This window comes from Ranitomeya variabilis, chromosome 2, assembly GCF_051348905.1.
Source record: "Ranitomeya variabilis isolate aRanVar5 chromosome 2, aRanVar5.hap1, whole genome shotgun sequence".
In the NCBI taxonomy this organism is placed as follows: domain Eukaryota; kingdom Metazoa; phylum Chordata; class Amphibia; order Anura; family Dendrobatidae; genus Ranitomeya; species Ranitomeya variabilis.
Genome location: NC_135233.1, coordinates 140272472 through 140293771, shown reverse-complemented (window position 1 = coordinate 140293771; position 21300 = coordinate 140272472). Strand labels below are relative to the sequence as shown.

General features: G+C 41.2%; 1 protein-coding gene across 5 annotated transcripts in view; it reads left to right on the top strand.

Moving 5' to 3' along the window:
• Positions 1-21300, top strand: part of UTRN (utrophin) — an 846507-nt gene that overhangs the window by 623375 nt on the left and 201832 nt on the right. For all 5 annotated transcript variants that reach the window (XM_077283030.1, XM_077283029.1, XM_077283032.1 and 2 more), the window contains 2 exons: positions 62-330; positions 19454-19600. In XM_077283030.1, the coding sequence (XP_077139145.1) occupies positions 62-330; positions 19454-19600 (416 nt within the window). The remainder of the gene's footprint in view (positions 1-61; positions 331-19453; positions 19601-21300) is intronic.

Sequence of the window (21300 nt, the reverse complement as noted above, 5' to 3'; positions counted from 1 at the left end):
TTTTGACTTTTAAATGCTGAATCTAAAAAAGCCTTTCTGTTTTTTTTTTTTACTCCTAAAGAATTAACCCCCGAAGAGAAAGCCCAAAAAATTGCCAGAACTATGCGAAAACAGTCAATAGAGGTTAAAGAGAAGTGGGAAAGCCTAAACTCGCAGGCTGTCAGCTGGCAGAAGCAAGTGGAGAAAGCTTTGGAAAGATTGAGGGTTTTGCAAAGTTCAATGGATGATCTGGATGCAAGATTGGTGGCAGCAGAGAAAGTGCGCAGTGACTGGAAGCCGGTCGGAGACTTATTAATCGACTCTTTGAAGGAGCACATTAAGAAGACAAGTGTAAGTAATCTCAATATAGCCCAGTGATCACCATATTACTTACCTGCTATATTTATTACATGTTCATATACATAGTGTGGAAGCTCATGCTTATTCATTGACATTTACACACACACATACTATATTTTGCCTCAAGCAAGTGCCGGCTGATCCCCATAAGTAAAAATATTTGGGGTTTATTTTTTTAAATTTTAGTGGTTAGGCACATCACTTGCACATAAATATACAGTATTTGTTTCTTCCTGTGTATGTTATATACATCATATTGTCCAGTGCTGTACGTAGATTGTGTTTTTTTATAATTTAGTATCAAAGAGCTTCACTGACTTTTCTGACCTGGGAACTTTTTTAAAACCACTTATTTGAGTAGAATTGTTGACTAATTCTTCAAGTTTTGTGTGAACATGAAAAGGAGCTTTTAACTTTAGTTGACTTCCATTCTTTGTCTTCCTTTACTTTGCAGTCATTCCCCCATCTTCCCTATTAATACATTTAGGCAAATCTCTCCTTTTATATTGACTCGAAATTGTGATGGCGTAGCCATGTTAGGACATGTTGACTGATGAATTTCCTACCATTCCTACCCTCCTTGTTGGAATGAAACTTAAAATTTTAGGTGTCTTAAGCAAGTGTTTTACCTATCTTTTTCACTTCTCAAATTTGTTCATGCTAACGTTTTAGGGTCTTGTCTAACTTCAGTTCCTTTTAAGAATGTATCCATCTGCCCACTGCAAACCTGAACTATATATAATTTATGGTATGTGAATACTCACAATTGTGATTGACTGTGTACGCAGCCTATACTATTATGTAGTATACCAAATAATATACTGTATTAAAGGGGTTTTCAAGTTTAATACATCCTATTAGGAAATTCTGAATTAAATTGTAAAGACACACACACACACAGTGTGTATTTCAATGGATCACCGCACATGAAACATAGGGAATGCACGGACACCGCAGTGCTCGAGCGAAAGCGGAGCAGGACCTGGCAGATCATGTGATGGCTGGGAAGGTGCCAGGGGCGGAGCCAAACTCCAAGAACGGATGAGAACCGACAGCTAGGTGAACACTGGGTACGTAGTCAGGCAAGCCGAGGTCAGAAGCTGGGAAGATTAGCAGTAGCCAGGGATGAGACAGAAGGATGGTGGGGGACAAGCCGAGGTCGGTAGCCAGACGGGAGCTCAGGACAAAAGAACAAGACAGAGAGTGGTCAACGACAGAGCCAGTGGTCGGAACTAGAGAGTACAAAGCGGTACTGAATCAAGAGGCTGAAACGGAAACAGAGTCTAAGCCGGGTCATACACTGGATACACAAGCACACAGAGGCACAACGATATCAGAACGATAACCTTGTTCAATAACTCAAGCCGGATAAGCAAAAGTATCACTGACACAGAACCAGGCCAGCTGCAGGCCTAAATAGCCCTCCCTGAACCAAAGAGAGGCTAAACAAGATTAACCCCTGCCTGACCAGGACTGGAGAAAAACCCTGTCCTGTGTCATGACATAAATGAAGGGTCTTCTTTTCATGACCCTGATTCCTTAGCTAGAGAAGAAAGCGATTACCGTCACTTATTTTGGAGAACTTTTAGCTTCCTGCATTACATAGAAAATATACTGTTTTAAAGGGAATCTGTCACCCCCAAAATCGCGGGTGAGGTAAGCCCACCGGCATCATGGGCTTACACCTCTGGGTGAGTATAATCTAACGTCTTTTTCTAATCTTTTAGGATACATCGGGGGCTTATCTACAGAATTCCAGAATGTTGTAGATAAGCCCATGATGCCGGTGGGCTTACCTCACCCGCGATTTTGGGGGTGACAGGTTCCCTTTAAATGGGCACCTTTTAGTAATTAATTTCTCCCTTGGTGGATCTGCTGGGAAGTTGAATATTTACCACCGGATTTCCACACAGATAAGAGCTTATTGCTTGGGATCCCAGCATGAGGTCACTTTGTGATTTGCCTTTTGGTTGAAGAGTACTTGTCAGATGATTCATATCACCCACATTAGAGGAACAAGGATCAGCCGGGGTGCATGATTACAGCCAGGTACTTTGTTCTCTGAAATGCTCAGACGTTTTATAGGAAATATAATTTGAAGATCCTGCAGGTGACCATAGGTAAGACTAAGACTAGGCAAGACGAGACTTGTCCAGTACCACCCCAAGAAAGCTTCCCCTTAGCCACGCCAGGTGATTGACAGGTCTCTCTGTATATACACACATAGAAGAGACCTGTCAATCAACCAGAGTGGTGTGGGAAGAATCCGGCCAGGGGGAGAAAAATAAACCTGGCTGCAATCGTGCAGCAAAGCCCAGATTTGTGTTGTGTGGTTTGGGAAGTATGAATCTGACAGGCTCCTTTTAAATATGCAAATTGCCTCATCAGAGATTAACAGGACTAGAGCTCTAGTGCCACCTATTGAAAGTAGCAATCCTAAAAGTCAATATTGACCCTTTAACTAGTTTTGCCACATAACGTAGGATAAATCAGATCTTATGATTTGCACTGAGGAGGGGCCGTGCCCCAATATCTGCAAATTGAGATTCTGGTTTGGCTTGTATTCTAAGTCATATGGCAAGGGTCTTGAAAGGGTTGATATTGAGTTTTAGGATTGTTACTTCTAATAGGTGGCACTAGATCTGTTGTCCCCTTCCTCTCTGAAGAGTCAATTTGCATATTTAATTTCCCAGAGTAGCATTGTATGTCTTATAAGTCTCCTTACACTGGCATGCCAGCCATGTCACTCCACAAATGGAATGGTTAGATAGCCGTGTGCACAACCGAATATGGTGCACGGGTAGGTTCCCAAACCAATCAATTAAAATACAAAACCCGGCACTCAACTTAATGGTATGTGGAAACAAGCAGATTTATTGCGTCCCAAATCCAACAAAAAACGTTTCGGTCTCACAACGGGACCTTCATCAGTAACGTAATTTGGGATAATGTCAGGGGAAGGTGACTATATGACCTGTCAGGAAGATGAGTCGATATAATACGGACTCCCCAATAGTGGGAGAATGGTATTCAGCCTGTGTATGGGCTTATCATCGCGGGGTTTCACCACTCCACAAATGGAAACCTTACCCCTAAGGTACCTTTTAAGTTACTCTTCTATAAAGTAGAGATTGTTCAAAATGAAGAATCCATAATGTTGGCTAAGTTAACATTACACATGCTCTCTACGGGTAGTTTTATAAACCCAAGAATCAGATCAGTTAGAAATATCCATGACAATTTCACTTTCATAAAAGAAGTTGTATAGAGATATATGAAATACTAATAAACATCCACTGCATTCCATCATATATATTATTTACAATGTGTGTCACGATTCTGTTGGAATGTGTTATAGAAGTGATTCAGTGATGTATAATAGAAGATGGATTCACAGAACTGATGCATTTCCGTCTAATCTCCCCTTACATATTTTCTTTCACTCTCTTGGCCTTGTACATTACATCACACTTGACCTCAGGCAGTGGCATCCTACAGATTCCTGAAATGAGACCAGTGACTAGTGGATTCTGGTTATAATTACACTTTCAATGATCAATTAATTAGCGTGAAATTATGCTTCATTTTTATTACCTTTATACATTTTGCTGAAAATTATATATTCAATTAAACTGAGGTTTTGCAACTTCAGATCTATAAACATGAATCACTAAGCAGCTGCTGAGATATAATAATAAAGTCACAAACTATCATAATCATTTCATGTCTTGTTTTAGATGCTTTCTGCTTCGCTTGGCAGGCTGCTTGAATGACTCAGAATTTTATAGGTGGTAAATGGAGGTGAAATATTAGCATCTGTCAGTAAAAAGCAAACCTTTGATTTGCACGGTAGAAAAATGATCAAAAAAGTATTACATCAGAGAACTATGTTGGTGGTCTCAGTTACTCCTGGGCACTAGGGCCTGAGAGAGCCAAGTATCCATTATGTGTTGTATGAGAGTACCATGGTTTATTATCTCGATGCTGTGATAATGTTGTGTAAGTGGGATTCTCTGCCATGATGTTCTATATCACTGTGTGCATTATCCTTCCACTATGAGGGTCTGGTTTTTATGTTTGCGCACAATTTGTGTTTTTTTCTAAACATTTTTTTTGTGTTGTGTGGAAAAAAGCACAAACAATGTGCCAAAGATGCCCGTAATTCCTTCTGCCAATTTCAGGCCGCAACCTGCATATATTTGCAGAAAAAAAATTAAAAAAAATACATAAATTGTACGTGTGAACATACCCTTATCTTTATAAATCAATCCATGTGTGCATGCTCAGCACACGTTAAGCTAGTGTTACAATGAGGCCAATATTAATATTAACTATAAAGCAGTATGCAAGATGGCATGGAATTCAATATTGCCTTTGAATTTTGTCAATAATTCCATAATTAAATGTGTTGTTCAGGCGTCGGATGGGTCATTAATATCAGATAGGTGGAGGATTTACACCCAGCACCCCCACCAATCCCATCAGTGGCAGGTGGGTGTAAGTAGTCAACAGAGCTGGAACATCACAGTTTGGTTCACTGTGTAGTGGCTGCTTCCAGATACTGAAGGTCAGCTCCTATTGAAGGGAACCCGGCAGTGGCCACTACACAGTGTGTGAAGCTGTGCTGTTTTGGATTCATTTGCTGGTCACATCAGCCTGTCACCGTATCTGAGAGCAGCTGGTCGGCTCTCGGAGCCCCCTTACACCAAACCCAATTTGAATTTTTATTAGTTATCCAATCCATTCCTTCCTATTTATTTGTGTATGCTCTGAGTAATGTATTATTCCAGTCATTTCATACCGGTATTACATTCTCAGAACCACACCACATTCATACAGACGTATTGGTTGTTTGTGTTGTCTACATATCTGTTATCAAAATGGCAGCAGATGTCATTTGTGGCATAAATCATACAGGACGTAACACTCATAATACTGTATTCAGCAGGGAGGTTGCTCAAACATATTGGAGAACTAACCTCAGATCTTCTGTGAATGTAGGATTGTGCCCGTCGTTCAATCTCCATGTAATCACAGACAGGGTTGTGTGGGCCATATCATCACTATATATATATATATAGAGGGTATGTGCACAAGGAGATTTTTTGAGGCAGCCAAAAACAACGAGTATTCTAGTGAAAATTGCTTCAGACAATGCTCTCTTAAGGGAGGCTTTCACTTCCAAAAGTTGTTTTGAAGAGTTTGTGAAGAATTTTGAAAAAAAAAATTTCCCCCTAAAGTACCGTATATTTTACAGTTGTTTAATTAGACAGTGCCTAGTGTGTAGAAAATGCCACCAGGAGCTGCTTCAAAGAAGTGACATGCTCTTGCATTTTTTATTCACAGCGTTTTTCGAACTCTGAAGCAAAACAAATGCTCAGTAGACTGAACATATGAACTGCAAAGAGGTTTTACAATGGAAATCTATAGGAAAAGTCTTTTGAGCCTTTTTGAATTTATGTTTAATACAGTTTTTGAAGCAAACCTGCTCCAAAAATAACTCCTAGATAAACTCTGCGCATGCCATAAGATGTAAAAGGGACATCTATCCATAAATAATCTCTCAATAAATCACGATAATGTTTCAAAAGATCGTATCAGGAGTGGTCTACCAAATTCTCAAAGCTCACAGGTTTTTGGCACTTCGAGGGTAGCTGCACACAGATGTGTAGACGTAGGCTTACTCAAATCCTTCTGTATCTTCATGTTATACCACATATACCACACAGTCTCAATCTTGAGATCAGGGCTCTATGGAGGCCATATAATCACTCCCTGGACTCCTTGTTCATCTTTACCCTCTACTCTACTTCGTTATCCTACTGCTGAATACATTTGGAGCAAATCAGACGCCTCCCTGATGGTATTGCGTGATGAATAATGGGTAGGTACTGGTATCTGTCTGTATTTCTCAGCATTGAGGACACCAACACAACAGATGGGCAATTTTGCAGACCATAAACGCAGTGGTGGCTAATTAAGCTTAGTGCAGCAGATCAAACACACAAAATGCTTATTTTTCTGAAAATTCGGGAGATGTCCAGAAAGTGCCATCAACTCAGAACTGGCAGCAACCAGTGGAACCCATCTACTGATCGCAGAACTGTGGCATGAAGTGGTCTTTATGGAAGAATTTGGACTAAAAACAAATCCTTTGACATGTAAACAAGGCCAAGCAACTTATCTGTGCAGAAAAAATGTCATATTGTGCTCTGAATGAGTCAAAATTTGAAATATTTGTCTGTAACAAGCCAAAACTAAATCAAGCAGCTCAATACCCCACTGGAATCAGGCTCCATGTTATTAATTTATGCTGCTCTCAGGTAAGGTGACAAAAAGCAAGTGTCAGAATCAGTTTTAATGGGGATTTCCTGTACTAAGATATTAATAACTTATCCTAAAGATAAGTTATCAAAATTGGATTGGAGAGGTCCACAATCAGAACTATCACAACTGTTTGCAGCTTTCCCGATGGCTGGATGTACACAGTGTGCATAGCCAGGACAGCACAGCTCCATACACTCTATAGTGTATACTTGGATATTTCAGCTTGGCTCCTATTCACATCAATAGAATATAAGTTACAGCTCCTGAAAAAGGCCATTTTATACATGGATCTACTATTCTGTCTCTGTACTCTGTGTACATTCTGCCAGTACTGGAGCTGCAAACAGATGATCGAGTACAGCGAAGCTCAGGGCATACAGGTCCCAGTCACCAGCTCAAAAAGTCTTTTGGTTATAGTGTTTTGCGACTTACAAATTCTATCCTGCCTTCATTGATATAACTGAGAAATAACATTTGCAGTATCAGATGATAGCAGGAACTGGGTGAATCGAGTGCATTTTAGACACATAACAAGCTCTCCAATGTGACTTTTTCAATCAAGAGCAATGTATTTTCTGCTAGGATCAAATTGTAGCCTTGATGTTGTAAATGGTATAAATGTAGCGGGAAGCCCTGATGTGCTATAAAGTAAGAGAAGAGATTGTGCTTTTAAAGTTGGAGCTGATGTATTTCTTTAATAATCCACCACAACGCTAGCTGCACCCTCAGACTTGTGTATGTGACTGTTTTTTTAATATCAAACTGGTTATTACTGTTCTGCTATTACATTCTAATAAAATATATAGAAGCAATAAAAAATAACAGTATGTGAGTAAAAACAATTAAATAGACATAATGTTCCATGATACTGAAAATGTGGTGGATCCAGACACACGGGGGTTGAAAGTCTGGAGTGTCCTATTAGGTTGTGTTCACATACACACTTTTTAGTTTCAGTTGTTCCGTTTTAGGAACAGACAAATTGAATTAATGGTTCGTTTTGCTCACTGATTCCAATGGAAGCTGAGAGAGCCTATTGATTACTATGAGGTATCTCATAGAAAAATGATGGTTAGATCTAAATTACAAAGGAGTGCCTTAGTAGACTTCTAATCTGTTTCCAGAGATGACAAACGTGCGTGAGATTCTGAGAGTATATCAGAAATGATGAGAGTTCGTCAGATGCAACTGTTATATCTAATACTAGCTGTACTACCCGGCTTCGCCCGGGTTAATGACTGCTGTTAGCAAAATAGAATGTGTTAACAAAAATTTATTCTGCACACAAAAACCACAAAACAAATAGATAGAAATGTAATTATTAAAAGGCAAAAACTAAGCTAATAGAAGAATTTCACAACATATATTGGCTTTGTTATACTGAGAATGTCTTTGTTGCCTATATTAACCAATCAGAGCTCAGGTTAATTAACTGTAGCAAAATAGAAGCTGAGCTGTGATTGGTTGCTATTGGCAGCCTGATAAATCCCCAGCCAACAGTAAGCCCACCCCCTGGCAGTATATATTAGCTCACACATACACATAATAGACAGGTCATGTGACTGACAGCTGCCGGATTCCTATATGGTACATTTGTTGCTCTTGTAGTTTGTCTGCTTATTAATCAGATTTTTATTTTTGAAGGACAATACCAGACTTGTGTGTTTTTTAGGGCGAGTTTCATGTGTCAAGTTGTGTGTGTTGAGTTGCGTGTGGCGACATGCATGTAGCAACTTTTGTGAGATGAGTTTTGTGTGGCGACATGCGTGTAGCAACATTTTGTGTGTCGAGTTGCATGTGACAGGTTAGTGTAGCAAGTTGTGTGCAGCAAGATTTGTGCATGGCGAGTTTTGCGCGTGGCGAGTTTTATGTGTGGTGCGTTTTGAGTATGTGCAAGTTTTGTGTGAGGCAACTTTTGCATGTGGTGCAACTTTTGTACATGTGGCAATTTTTCTGTGTGTGCAAGTTTTGCATGAGGTGAGTTTTCCATGAGGTGAGTTTTGCACGTGTGGCGAGTTTTGCGTGAGCCTAGTTTTGCATATGGCGAGTTTTGCATGTAGCGAGTTTTGCGCGTTGCGAGTTTTGAGTGGTGACTTTTGTGTTTCGACTTTTATGTGGCGAGGTTGGTGTGTGTGTGGTGAAATGTGTGCTGAGGGTCGTATATGTGTTCAAGCACGTGGTAGTGTGTGGCACATTTTGTGTTTGTGTTCATATCCCCGTGTGTGGTGAGTATCCCATGTCGGGGCTCCACCTTAGCAACTGTACGGTATATACTCTTTGGCGCCATCGCTCTCATTCTTTAAGTCCTCATTGTTCACATCTGGCAGCTGTCAATTTTCCTCCAACACTTTTCCCTTCACTTTTTCCCCATTATGTAGATAGGGGCAAAATTGTTTGGTGAATTGGAACGCGCGGGGTTAAAATTTCACCTCACAACATAGCCTATGACGCTCTCGGGGTCCAGACGTGTGACTGTGCAAAATTTTGTGGCTGTAGCTGCGACGGTGCAGATGCCAATCCCGGACATACACACATACATACATACACACATTCAGCTTTATATATTAGATATACCTGTATGTAATCTCCTGTATATAGTATATACCTGTGTGTCATCTCACCTATATATAGTATATATATGTGTGTCATCTCCTCCTGTATATAGTATATACCTGTATGTCATCTCCTCCTATACATACCATATACCTGTGTCATCTCCTCCTGTATATACTATATACCTGTAGGTAATCTGCTCCTGTATATAGTATATACCTGTGTGTCATCTCACCTATATATAGTATATATATGTGTGTCATCTCCTCCTGTATATAGTATATACCTGTATGTCATCTCCACCTGTATGTAGTATGTACCTGTATGTCATCTCCTCCTCTATATAGTATATACCTGTGTGTCATCTCTCCTGTATATAGTATATATCTGTGTCATCTCCTCCTGTATATAGTATATACCTGTGTGTCATCTCCCCTGTAAATAGTATATACCTGTGTGTCATCTCCTCCTGTATATAGTATATATCTGTATGTCATCTCCTCCTGTATTAGCCCTCGTTCACACGTTATTTGGTCAGTATTTTTACCTCAGTATTTGTAAGCTAAAATGGCAGCCTGTTAAATCCCCAGCCAACAGTAAGCCCACCCCCTGGCAGTATATATTAGCTCACACATACACATAATAGACTGGTCATGTGACTGACAGCTGCCGGATTCCTATATGGTACATTTGTTGCTCTTGTAGTTTGTCTGCTTATTAATCAGATTTTTATTTTTGAAGGATAATACCAGACTTGTGTGTGTTTTAGGGCGAGTTTCGTGTGTCAAGTTGTGTGTGTTGAGTTGCGTGTGGCGACATGCATGTAGGGACTTTTGTGAGATGAGTTTTGTGTGGCGACATGCGTGTAGCAACTTTTTGTGTGTCGAGTTGCATGTGACAGGTTAGTGTAGCAAGTTGTGTGCAGCAAGTTTTGCGCATGGCGAGTTTTGCGCGTGGCAAGTTTTATGTGTGGTGCCTTTTGAGTATGTGCAAGTTTTGTGTGAGGCAACTTTTGCATGTGTTGCAACTTTTGTGCATGTGGCAATTTTTCTGCGTGTGGCAATTTTTCTGCGTGTGCAAGTTTTGCGTGTGGCGAGTTTTCCATGAGGTGAGTTTTGCACGTGTGGCGAGTTTTGCATGTGGAGAGTTTTGCGCGTGGCGAGTTTTGAGCAATGACTTTTGTGTTTCTACTTTTATGTGGCGAGGTTGGTGTATGTGTGGTGAAATGTGTGCTGAGGGTGGTATATGTGTTCAAGCACGTGGTAGTGTGTGGCGCATTTTGTGTGTGTTCATATCCCCGTGGTGGTGTGGTGATTATCCCATGTTGGGGCCCCACCTTAGCAACTGTACAGTATATACTCTTTGGCGCCATCGCTCTCATTCTTTAAGTCCCCCTTGTTCACATCTGGCAGCTGTTAATTTGCCTCCAACACTTTTCCTTTCATTTTTTCCCCATTATGTAGATAGGGGCAAAATTGTTTGGTGAATTGGAAAGCGCGGGGTTAAAATTTCACCTCACAACATAGCCTATGACGCTCTCGGGGTCCAGACATGTGACTGTGCAAAATTTTGTGCCTGTAGCTGCGACGCCTCCAACACTTTTCCTTTCACTTTTTCCCCATTATGTAGATAGGGGCAAAATTGTTTGGTGAATTGGAAAGCGCGGGGATAAAATTTCACCTCACAACATAGCCTATGACGCTCTCGGGGTCCAGACGTGTGACTGTGCAAAATTTTGTGGCTGTAGCTGCGACGGTTCAGATGCCAATCCCGGACATACATACATACATACATACACACATACACACATGCATACATGCAGCTAAAGCCACAAAATTTTGCACATTCACACGTCTGGACCCCGAGAGCGTCATAGACTATGTTGTGAGGTGAAATTTTAACCCCGCGCTTTCCAATTCACCAAACAATTTTGCCCCTATCTACATAATGGGGAAAAAATGAAAGGAAAAGTGTTGGAGGAAATTAACAGCTGCCAGATGTGAACAAGGGGGACTTAAAGACTTAAAGAATGACAGCGATGGCGCCAAAGAGTATATACTGTACAGTTGCTAAGGTGGGGCCCCAACATGGGATAATCACCACACCACCACGGGGATATGAACACACACACAAAATGCGCCACACACTACCACGTGCTCGAACACATATACCACCCTCAGCACACATTTCACCACACATACACCAACCTCACCACATAAAAGTAGAAACACAGAAGTCGCCGCTCAAAACTCGCCACGCGCAAAACTCTCCACATGCAAAACTCGCCACACGTGCAAAACTCACCTCATGGAAAACTCGCCACACGCAAAACTTGCACACGCAGAAAAATTGCCACACGCAGAAAAATTGCCACATGCACAAAAGTTGCACCACATGCAAAAGTTGCCTCACACAAAACTTGCACATACTCAAAAGGCACCACACATAAAAGTCGCCACACGCAAAACTCGCCATGCGCAAAACTTGCTGCACACAACTTGCTACACTAACCTGTCACATGCAACTCGACACACAAAAAGTTGCTACACGCATGTCGCCACACAAAACTCATCTCACAAAAGTCCCTACATGCATGTCGCCACACGCAACTCAACACACACAACTTGACACACGAAACTCGCCCTAAAACACACACAAGTCTGGTATTATCCTTCAAAAATAAAAATCTGATTAATAAGCAGACAAACTACAAGAGCAACAAATGTACCATATAGGAATCCGGCAGCTGTCAGTCACATGACCAGTCTATTATGTGTATGTGTGAGCTAATATATACTGCCAGGGGGTGGGCTTACTGTTGGCTGGGGATTTAACAGGCTGCCATTTTAGCTTACAAATACTGAGGTAAAAATACTGACCAAATAACGTGTGAACGAGGGCTAATACAGGAGGAGATGACATACAGATATATACTATATACAGGAGGAGATGACACACAGGTATATACTATTTACAGGGGAGATGACACACAGGTATATACTATATACAGGAGGAGATGACACAGATATATACTATATACAGGAGAGATGACACACAGGTATATACTATATAGAGGAGGAGATGACATACAGGTACATACTACATACAGGAGGAGATGACATACAGGTATATACTATATACAGGAGGAGATTACACACAGGTATATACTATATACAGGAGCAGATTACCTACAGGTATATAGTATATACAGGAGGAGATGACACAGGTATATGGTATGTATAGGAGGAGATGACATACAGGTATATACTATATACAGGAGGAGATGACACACAGATATATACTATATATAGGTGAGATGACACACAGGTATATACTATATACAGGAGATTACATACAGGTATATCTAATATATAAAGTTGAATGTGTGTATGTATGTATGTGTGTATGTCCGGGATTGGCATCTACACCGTCGCAGCTACAGCCACAAAATTTTGCATAGTCACACGTCTGGACCCCGAGAGCGTCATAGGCTATGTTGTGAGGTTAAATTTTAACCCCGCGCGTTCCAATTCACCAAACAATTTTGCCCCTATCTACATAATGGGGAAAAAGTGAAGGGAAAAGTGTTGGAGGAAAATTGACAGCTGCCAGATGTGAACAATGAGGACTTAAAGAATGAGAGCGATGGCGCCAAGGAGTATATACCGTACAGTTGCTAAGGTGGGGCCCCGACATGGGATACTCACCACACACGGGGATATGAACACAAAATGCGCCACACACTACCACGTGCTTGAACACATATACGACCCTCAGCACACATTTCACCACACACACACCAACCTCGCCACATAAAAGTCGAAACACAAAAGTCACCACTCAAAACTCGCAACGCGCAAAACTCGCTACATGCAAAACTCGCCATATGCAAAACTAGGCTCACGCAAAACTCGCCACACGTGCAAAACTCACCTCATGGAAAACTCACCTCATGCAAAACTTGCACACACAGAAAAATTGCCACATGTACAAAAGTTGCACCACATGCAAAAGTTGCCTCACACAAAACTTGCACATACTCAAAACGCACCACACATAAAACTCGCCACGCGCAAAACTCGCCATGCACAAATCTTGCTGCACACAACTTGCTACACTAACCTGTCACATGCAACTCGACACACATAATGTTGCTACACGCATGTCGCCACACAAAACTCATCTCACAAAAGTTGCTACATGCATGTCGCCACACGCAACTCAACACACAACTTGACACATGAAACTCGCCCTAAAACACACACAAGTCTGGTATTATCCTTCAAAAATAAAAATCTGATTAATAAGCAGACAAACTACAAGAGCAACAAATGTACCATATAGGAATCCGGCAGCTGTCAGTCACATGACCAGTCTATTATGTGTATGTGTGAGCTAATATATACTGCCAGGGGGTGGGCTTACTGTTGGCTGGGGATTTAACAGGCTGCCATTTTAGCTTACAAATACTGAGGTAAAAATACTGACCAAATAACGTGTGAACGAGGGCTAATACAGGAGGAGATGACATACAGATATATACTATATACAGGAGGAGATGACACACAGGTATATACTATTTACAGGGGAGATGACACACAGGTATATACTATATACAGGAGGAGATGACACAGATATATACTATATACAGGAGAGATGACACACAGGTATATACTATATAGAGGAGGAGATGACATACAGGTACATACTACATACAGGAGGAGATGACATACAGGTATATACTATATACAGGAGGAGATTACACACAGGTATATACTATATACAGGAGCAGATTACCTACAGGTATATAGTATATACAGGAGGAGATGACACAGGTATATGGTATGTATAGGAGGAGATGACATACAGGTATATACTATATACAGGAGGAGATGACACACAGATATATACTATATATAGGTGAGATGACACACAGGTATATACTATATACAGGAGATTACATACAGGTATATCTAATATATAAAGTTGAATGTGTGTATGTATGTATGTGTGTATGTCCGGGATTGGCATCTACACCGTCGCAGCTACAGCCACAAAATTTTGCATAGTCACACGTCTGGACCCCGAGAGCGTCATAGGCTATGTTGTGAGGTTAAATTTTAACCCCGCGCGTTCCAATTCACCAAACAATTTTGCCCCTATCTACATAATGGGGAAAAAGTGAAGGGAAAAGTGTTGGAGGAAAATTGACAGCTGCCAGATGTGAACAATGAGGACTTAAAGAATGAGAGCGATGGCGCCAAGGAGTATATACCGTACAGTTGCTAAGGTGGGGCCCCGACATGGGATACTCACCACACACGGGGATATGAACACAAAATGCGCCACACACTACCACGTGCTTGAACACATATACGACCCTCAGCACACATTTCACCACACACACACCAACCTCGCCACATAAAAGTCGAAACACAAAAGTCACCACTCAAAACTCGCAACGCGCAAAACTCGCTACATGCAAAACTCGCCATATGCAAAACTAGGCTCACGCAAAACTCGCCACACGTGCAAAACTCACCTCATGGAAAACTCACCTCATGCAAAACTTGCACACACAGAAAAATTGCCACATGTACAAAAGTTGCACCACATGCAAAAGTTGCCTCACACAAAACTTGCACATACTCAAAACGCACCACACATAAAACTCGCCACGCGCAAAACTCGCCATGCACAAATCTTGCTGCACACAACTTGCTACACTAACCTGTCACATGCAACTCGACACACATAATGTTGCTACACGCATGTCGCCACACAAAACTCATCTCACAAAAGTTGCTACATGCATGTCGCCACACGCAACTCAACACACAACTTGACACATGAAACTCGCCCTAAAACACACACAAGTCTGGTATTGTCCTTCAAAAATAAAAATCTGATTAATAAGCAGACAAACTACAAGAGCAACAAATGTACCATATAGGAATCCGGCAGCTGTCAGTCACATGACCAGTCTATTATGTGTATGTGTGAGCTAATATATACTGCCAGGGGGTGGGCTTACTGTTGGCTGGGGATTTATCAGGCTGCCAATAGCAACCAATCACAGCTCAGCTTCTATTTTGCTACAGTTAATTAACCTGAGCTCTGATTGGTTAATATAGGCAACAAAGACATTCTCAGTATAACAAAGCCAATATATGTTGTGAAATTCTTCTATTAGCTTAGTTTTTGCCTTTTAATAATTACATTTCTATCTATTTGTTTTGTGGTTTTTGTGTGCAGAATAAATTTTTGTTAACACATTCTATTTTGCTAACAGCAGTCATTAACCCGGGCGAAGCCGGGTAGTACAGCTAGTTTGTTATAAAGTCAATCATGACCACTAAAGTACAGTCCTCAGCTTTCCTTATAGTAGAGTAATTATACTTAGATTATCCTTCTGCTTGTAACATTAAGGGCTTGTGCACATGGCCGTATTTTCGTTCCAAGTACAATCCGACAAATCAGTGGACTCAGACCAATGTTGTTGTGTTTGGCTGTGCACATGTCGCAGCATGCCCGGGTTAGATCCGATGATCAGATCGCACTCGGCCATGCAAGTCTGTGAGTCCGTGGAAATAATCGGATTGCATTCTGATGACACGCTGATTTTCACTAACTGACAGAATGGAGAAGATGGAGAATATTTTATCTTCTCGTCATTTTAGAAAATCGGATCACATCACACTCTGATCAATCTCTCATCAATCTGATTAGCATAATCTGCCCTGTTCTCTTGGTTGAAAGAAGATACTATGGTGTTCACCTAGCCTAAAAGCTAAACATAAAACTCTTGTCTGACACATCCATGATGGACCAATGCCAGATCGTGCTTTAGACTTTACAGATACAGATTTGGCCAATAATATATCTGTATTATGAGGGGACGAGAAAACAATGTTTTTACTATTCCTATGTGCGCAGGCCAGAACTGAGTGTCTGGCCTGGTGCCTTCTTTAACTTTGGCACAGAGACATTGTATTAACATAAATCATTGCACATATACTGTAAAAAAAATACATAGATGCACTATATATTCAATTTAAGATGCAGATATTGATTTGGTTTGTTGCCTGGATTTACATATTACCCTATGGCACAGTGAAACAATGTCACAGTATGGTTGAGAATAGCGGCACGGTGGCTCAGTGGTTAGCATTGCTTTGCAGCGTTGGGTTCTTGGATTCAAATCTCACCAAGGACAACATCTGCAAGGAGTTTGTATGTTCTCTGTGGGTTTCCTCTGGAGTCTCCAGTTTCCTCCCATAGTACAAAGACATACTAATAGGGAATCTAGATTGTGAGCTCCAATGGGGACATTGATAATGATGTGTGTAAAGCGCTGCGGAATATGATGGCGATATACTGTACCAGTAAGCAAAATAAATAATACTATAGTTATGAGGAAATAGGACTAAAGGTATCTATACATCTAAGGCTACGTTCACATTTGCGTTGTTGGGCGCAGCGTACGCGACACAACCAACAACGCATGTACACAACACAGCGTCTTGCGACGCATGCGTTGTCATAAGATCCTACAGATCGGGACTTTAGGCGAAGGGAAAACGCTACAAGTAGCGTCCTCTGCGCCCTGTCTTGTGCGTCTATATGGCGCATGCGTCGTAAAACGCAGTACAACACATACCATGCTTACACATGGACATGGACATGCAACACATACACATGTCCATGCGCCCCCCATGTTAAAGATAGGGGCGCATGACGCATGCGTCGACGACGCTGCGCCCAACAACGCAAATGTGAACGTAGCCTAATACAGAGGTCAGATGAACGCTTGTTTAGCTGACAGCTGTGTCTCCCATCTCTCACTTAAAGGGGTTTTCCATGCTTGTGGTGAAAGTCTGCAGTCACTGAATCTTTACAGCGTTAGGATTCTCTGGTATTTCCGGTGCCATTTGCATATAGCACATGTTAATTTTGCGAGAGCAAGCATGTCTAGTCTGAGTGTGGCCGCATGAATGCATGTCACATATTTGCTGCAGTCATGTAACTGCATGCAGCACGGAGAATCCTGACAGCCTATGTGTGCGTTCTGAAGGGGTTCACAAGTCTCTTGGACAGCCCCTTTTAAACTTGCATGCTCATGTATATTAAACATGCATATTTCACTAGGGAAAGCTTGACTTTATTGCGCCTGAATATGTTTTCAGCAGGAAAAACAGAATATGTTTCTGCTTCTTCCCATCTTTCACTCTCACAGCATCCTTATTATACATATATATAACTAATCAGTCATATTAAAAGCAATCAGTTTAGTCCCTTTAATCCAATGTGTATGGGGGCCTTAAAAATTGCCTTTTTATAGCATATACAGTGCCTACAAGTAGTATTCAACCCCCTGCAGATTTAGCAGGTTTAATAAGATGCAAATAAGTTAGAGCCTTCAAACTTCAAACAAGAGCAGGATTTATTAACAGATGCATAAATCTTACAAACCAAAAAGTTTTGTTGCTCAGTTACATTATTATAAATTTTAAACATAAAAGTGTGGGTCAATTATTATTCAACCCCTAGGTTTATTATTTTGTGGAATAACCTTTGTTTGCAATTACAGCTAATAATCGTCTTTTATAAGACCTGATCAGGCCGGCACAGGTCTCTGGAGTTATCTTGGCCCACTCCTCCATGCAGAACTTCTCCAAGTTATCTAGGTTCTTTGGGTGTCTCATGTGGACTTTAATCTTGAGCTCCTTCCACAAGTTTTCAATTGGGTTAAGGTCAGGAGACTGACTAGGCCACTGCAACACCTTGATTTTTTGCCTCTTGAACCAGGCCTTGGTTTTCTTGGCTGTGTGCTTTGGGTTGTTGTCTTGTTGGAAGATGAAATGACGACCCATCTTAAGATCCTTGATGGAGGAGCGGAGGTTCTTGGCCAAAATCTCCAGGTAGGCCGTGCTATCCATCTTTCCATGGATGCGGACCAGATGGCCAGGCCCCTTGGCTGAGAAACAGCCCCACAGCATGATGCTGCCACCACCATGCTTGACTGTAGGGATGGTATTCTTGGGGTCGTATGCAGTGCCATCCAGTCTCCAAATGTCACGTGTGTGGTTGGCACCAAAGATCTCGATCTTGGTCTCATCAGATTAGAGAACCTTGAACCAGTCAGTCTCAGAGTCCTCCAAGTGATCATGAGCAAACTGTAGACGAGCCTTGACATGACGCTTTGAAAGTAAAGGTACCTTACGGTCTCGTCTGGAACGGAGACCATTGCGATGGAGTACGTTACTTATGGTATTGACTGAAACCAATGTCCCCACTGCCATGAGATCTTCCCGGAGCTCCTTCCTTGTTGTCCTTGGGTTAGCCTTGACTCTTCGGACAAGCCTGGCCTCGGCATGGGAGGAAACTTTCAAAGGCTGTCCAGGCCGTGGAAGGCTAACAGTAGTTCCATAAGCCTTCCACTTCCGGATGATGCTCCCAACAGTGGAGACAGGTAGGCCCAACTCCTTGGAAAGGGTTTTGTACCCCTTGCCAGCCTTGTGACCCTCCACGATCTTGTCTCTGATGGCCTTGGAATGCTCCTTTGTCTTTCCCATGTTGACCATGTATGAGTGCTGTTCACAAGTTTGGGGAGGGTCTTAAATAGTCAGAAAAGGCTGGAAAAAGAAATAATTAATCCAAACATGTGAAGCTCATTGTTCTTTGTGCCTGAACTACTTCTTAATACTTTAGGGGAACCAAACAGAATTCTGGTGGGTTGAGGGGTTGAATAATAAATGACCCTCTGAAAAAACTTTTCCCAATTTAAAAAAAAAATAAACAAAGAAATAACATTCTTTTTTGCTGCAGTGCATTTCACACTTCCAGGCTGATCTACAGTCCAAATGTCACAATGCCAAGTTAATTCCAAATGTGTAAACCTGCTAAATCTGCAGGGGGTTGAATACTACTTGTAGGCACTGTATCTGGTAGTTCTTTCTTTGAAGATTCTGCCTCAGAAGGACATCCTCTACTTCTAAGGCATATGGATGAGGTTCCCATCATTTTAGTTAGGATTTTTGGAAAGTATATATTTCGGTCTGACATTTGATGTGTGTGAAATACTTCATTCATAATTCTTATCAATCCTTACACAGCTTCGCACACAAAGTTCCTCCTGTAAATTCTGCACTCACCTTCCAATGTTCTCCACGCAGAGCACCGCTTCATAGTACTGACTGGAGCCTTAAATATTCTGTACTTTATTATTTGACAGGCATTTGGAGAAGAAATTGCACCCATCAGCTCAAAGGTGAAGACAGTAAATGATGTGGCTAGTCAGCTCTCGGCACTAGACATTCAGCCATCTGCAAAAAACGCTCGCCAACTGGATGACCTGAACATCAGGTGGAAACTCCTACAGGTAAACCTGTCTATGCAAAATAGAAATGAGACATTTTCATGGTGCGGTTCTAAAGTTTGCGTTGACATTGATGTCTTTTATTCCATAAATGTATTATAATTGGTGAATTTCTATTTGCATTTCAGATTTATTTTCAGCACACAGCACACACTGGAATTTCTGGAATTTTCTGTCTTATTGAACAATCTAATTTAAATGAGTTGTCCTGTATCAAAATGTTGAATAGACCCTCAAACTCCTAAAACAGGAAACTGAGCTTTTGCTCACCCTCCTCAGGGCCAGAAATGCTCAAGTAATTGTTGAACATCTGCAGGGGTAACAACTCATCTACACTGCTTGTAACCACTACAGCCAATCACTGGGCTTAGAAGAAATGCTAGCACAGGCTTTCAGTATCCATTGTTTCAGATGATGCACATCTCGTATCTTCACAGCATAGACAATTGCCTTACGATACTTGATGTGCAGCATCTGAAACAACGGATACTGGAAGCCTGTGCCAGCATTTCTTCTGCGGTGTTGCTATCAGTGTGTCAACAGTGGGAGAAGAGGGTTGCATTGACAATCCAACACAATGGGCAGCACTTTGAACACATTTTATAAGTGGTCATAAACTTGTAAATAACTCATGAAAGAATAAAGTTACGTTAAGACCAAGCACACCATTGTTTTTCTTGTGAAATTCTCAATAAGTTTGATGTGTCACATGTCACTCTTCCCATTGGAAAAAATAAAGTTGGATCCAAAATGGCCGACTTCAAAATGGCTGCCATGGTCACCACCCATCTTGAAAAGTTTTCCCCCTCCCATATACTAATGTGCCACAAACAGGAAGTTGATGTCACCAACCATTCCCATTTTATTTAGGTGTATCCATATAAATGGCCCACTCAATATATATGTTCAGACTAGTAATACCCCTTTAAAGGTTTTACTTACATTTTAAACTGACTGTCATGATTTTAGTGGTTGGTGGGGGCCCATAACCATTATCAGCCCAGATCGTCCGTGTAATCGCTTTCTAGGTATGCATTATAAATGTGTAGCCAAAATCCACATGGGAACATACCATAATGTAAAATTTATGAAACATAATCGTGTCGCTTTATATATTACTTGTGGAGCGTCTAATAATTAGTTTTGTGTGACTTTATATTGTTTTAGGCCTTACAGTACATATTCAATAATGCAGATCCCGACCTTGCGTGGGCTAAATTGTTTCTGTCAGCGTTCTTTCCACAGCTAGAAGCAAATTATCCCGCCGGGACATGATTTTATTTTTCTTTGATACTCTCAATTTGTAATTTTTACGTATCTATCTGTTGATCCCTGGCACCTCTGTGATACATATATTGGATGCAATTTGTAAGCGGCGTTGTAACGCCATAAATCATGCTGCCGTTATTGAGAGCTGCAGAACTTGGCAGAAGAAAAATCTGCTTTATTGCCATCCATGCAAAATGTTGATTAAAACAAATCCAGTTTTCACGGGATGGACAGTTTGTCCCCAAAGAGATGCTGACTGCGCAGAGGACAGGGATTTCAGCTGTAAAGTCACAGTCATATTCAAATAATAGGAAGATGGGGGAGGGGAACTAAGCAAATTTGGGACTCTATAAAGGAAACTATGACTGTGTGGCAATCAATCAACTGTAGCTAATATGACATGTATTATACCATGGACAGTTATGTACATTCTG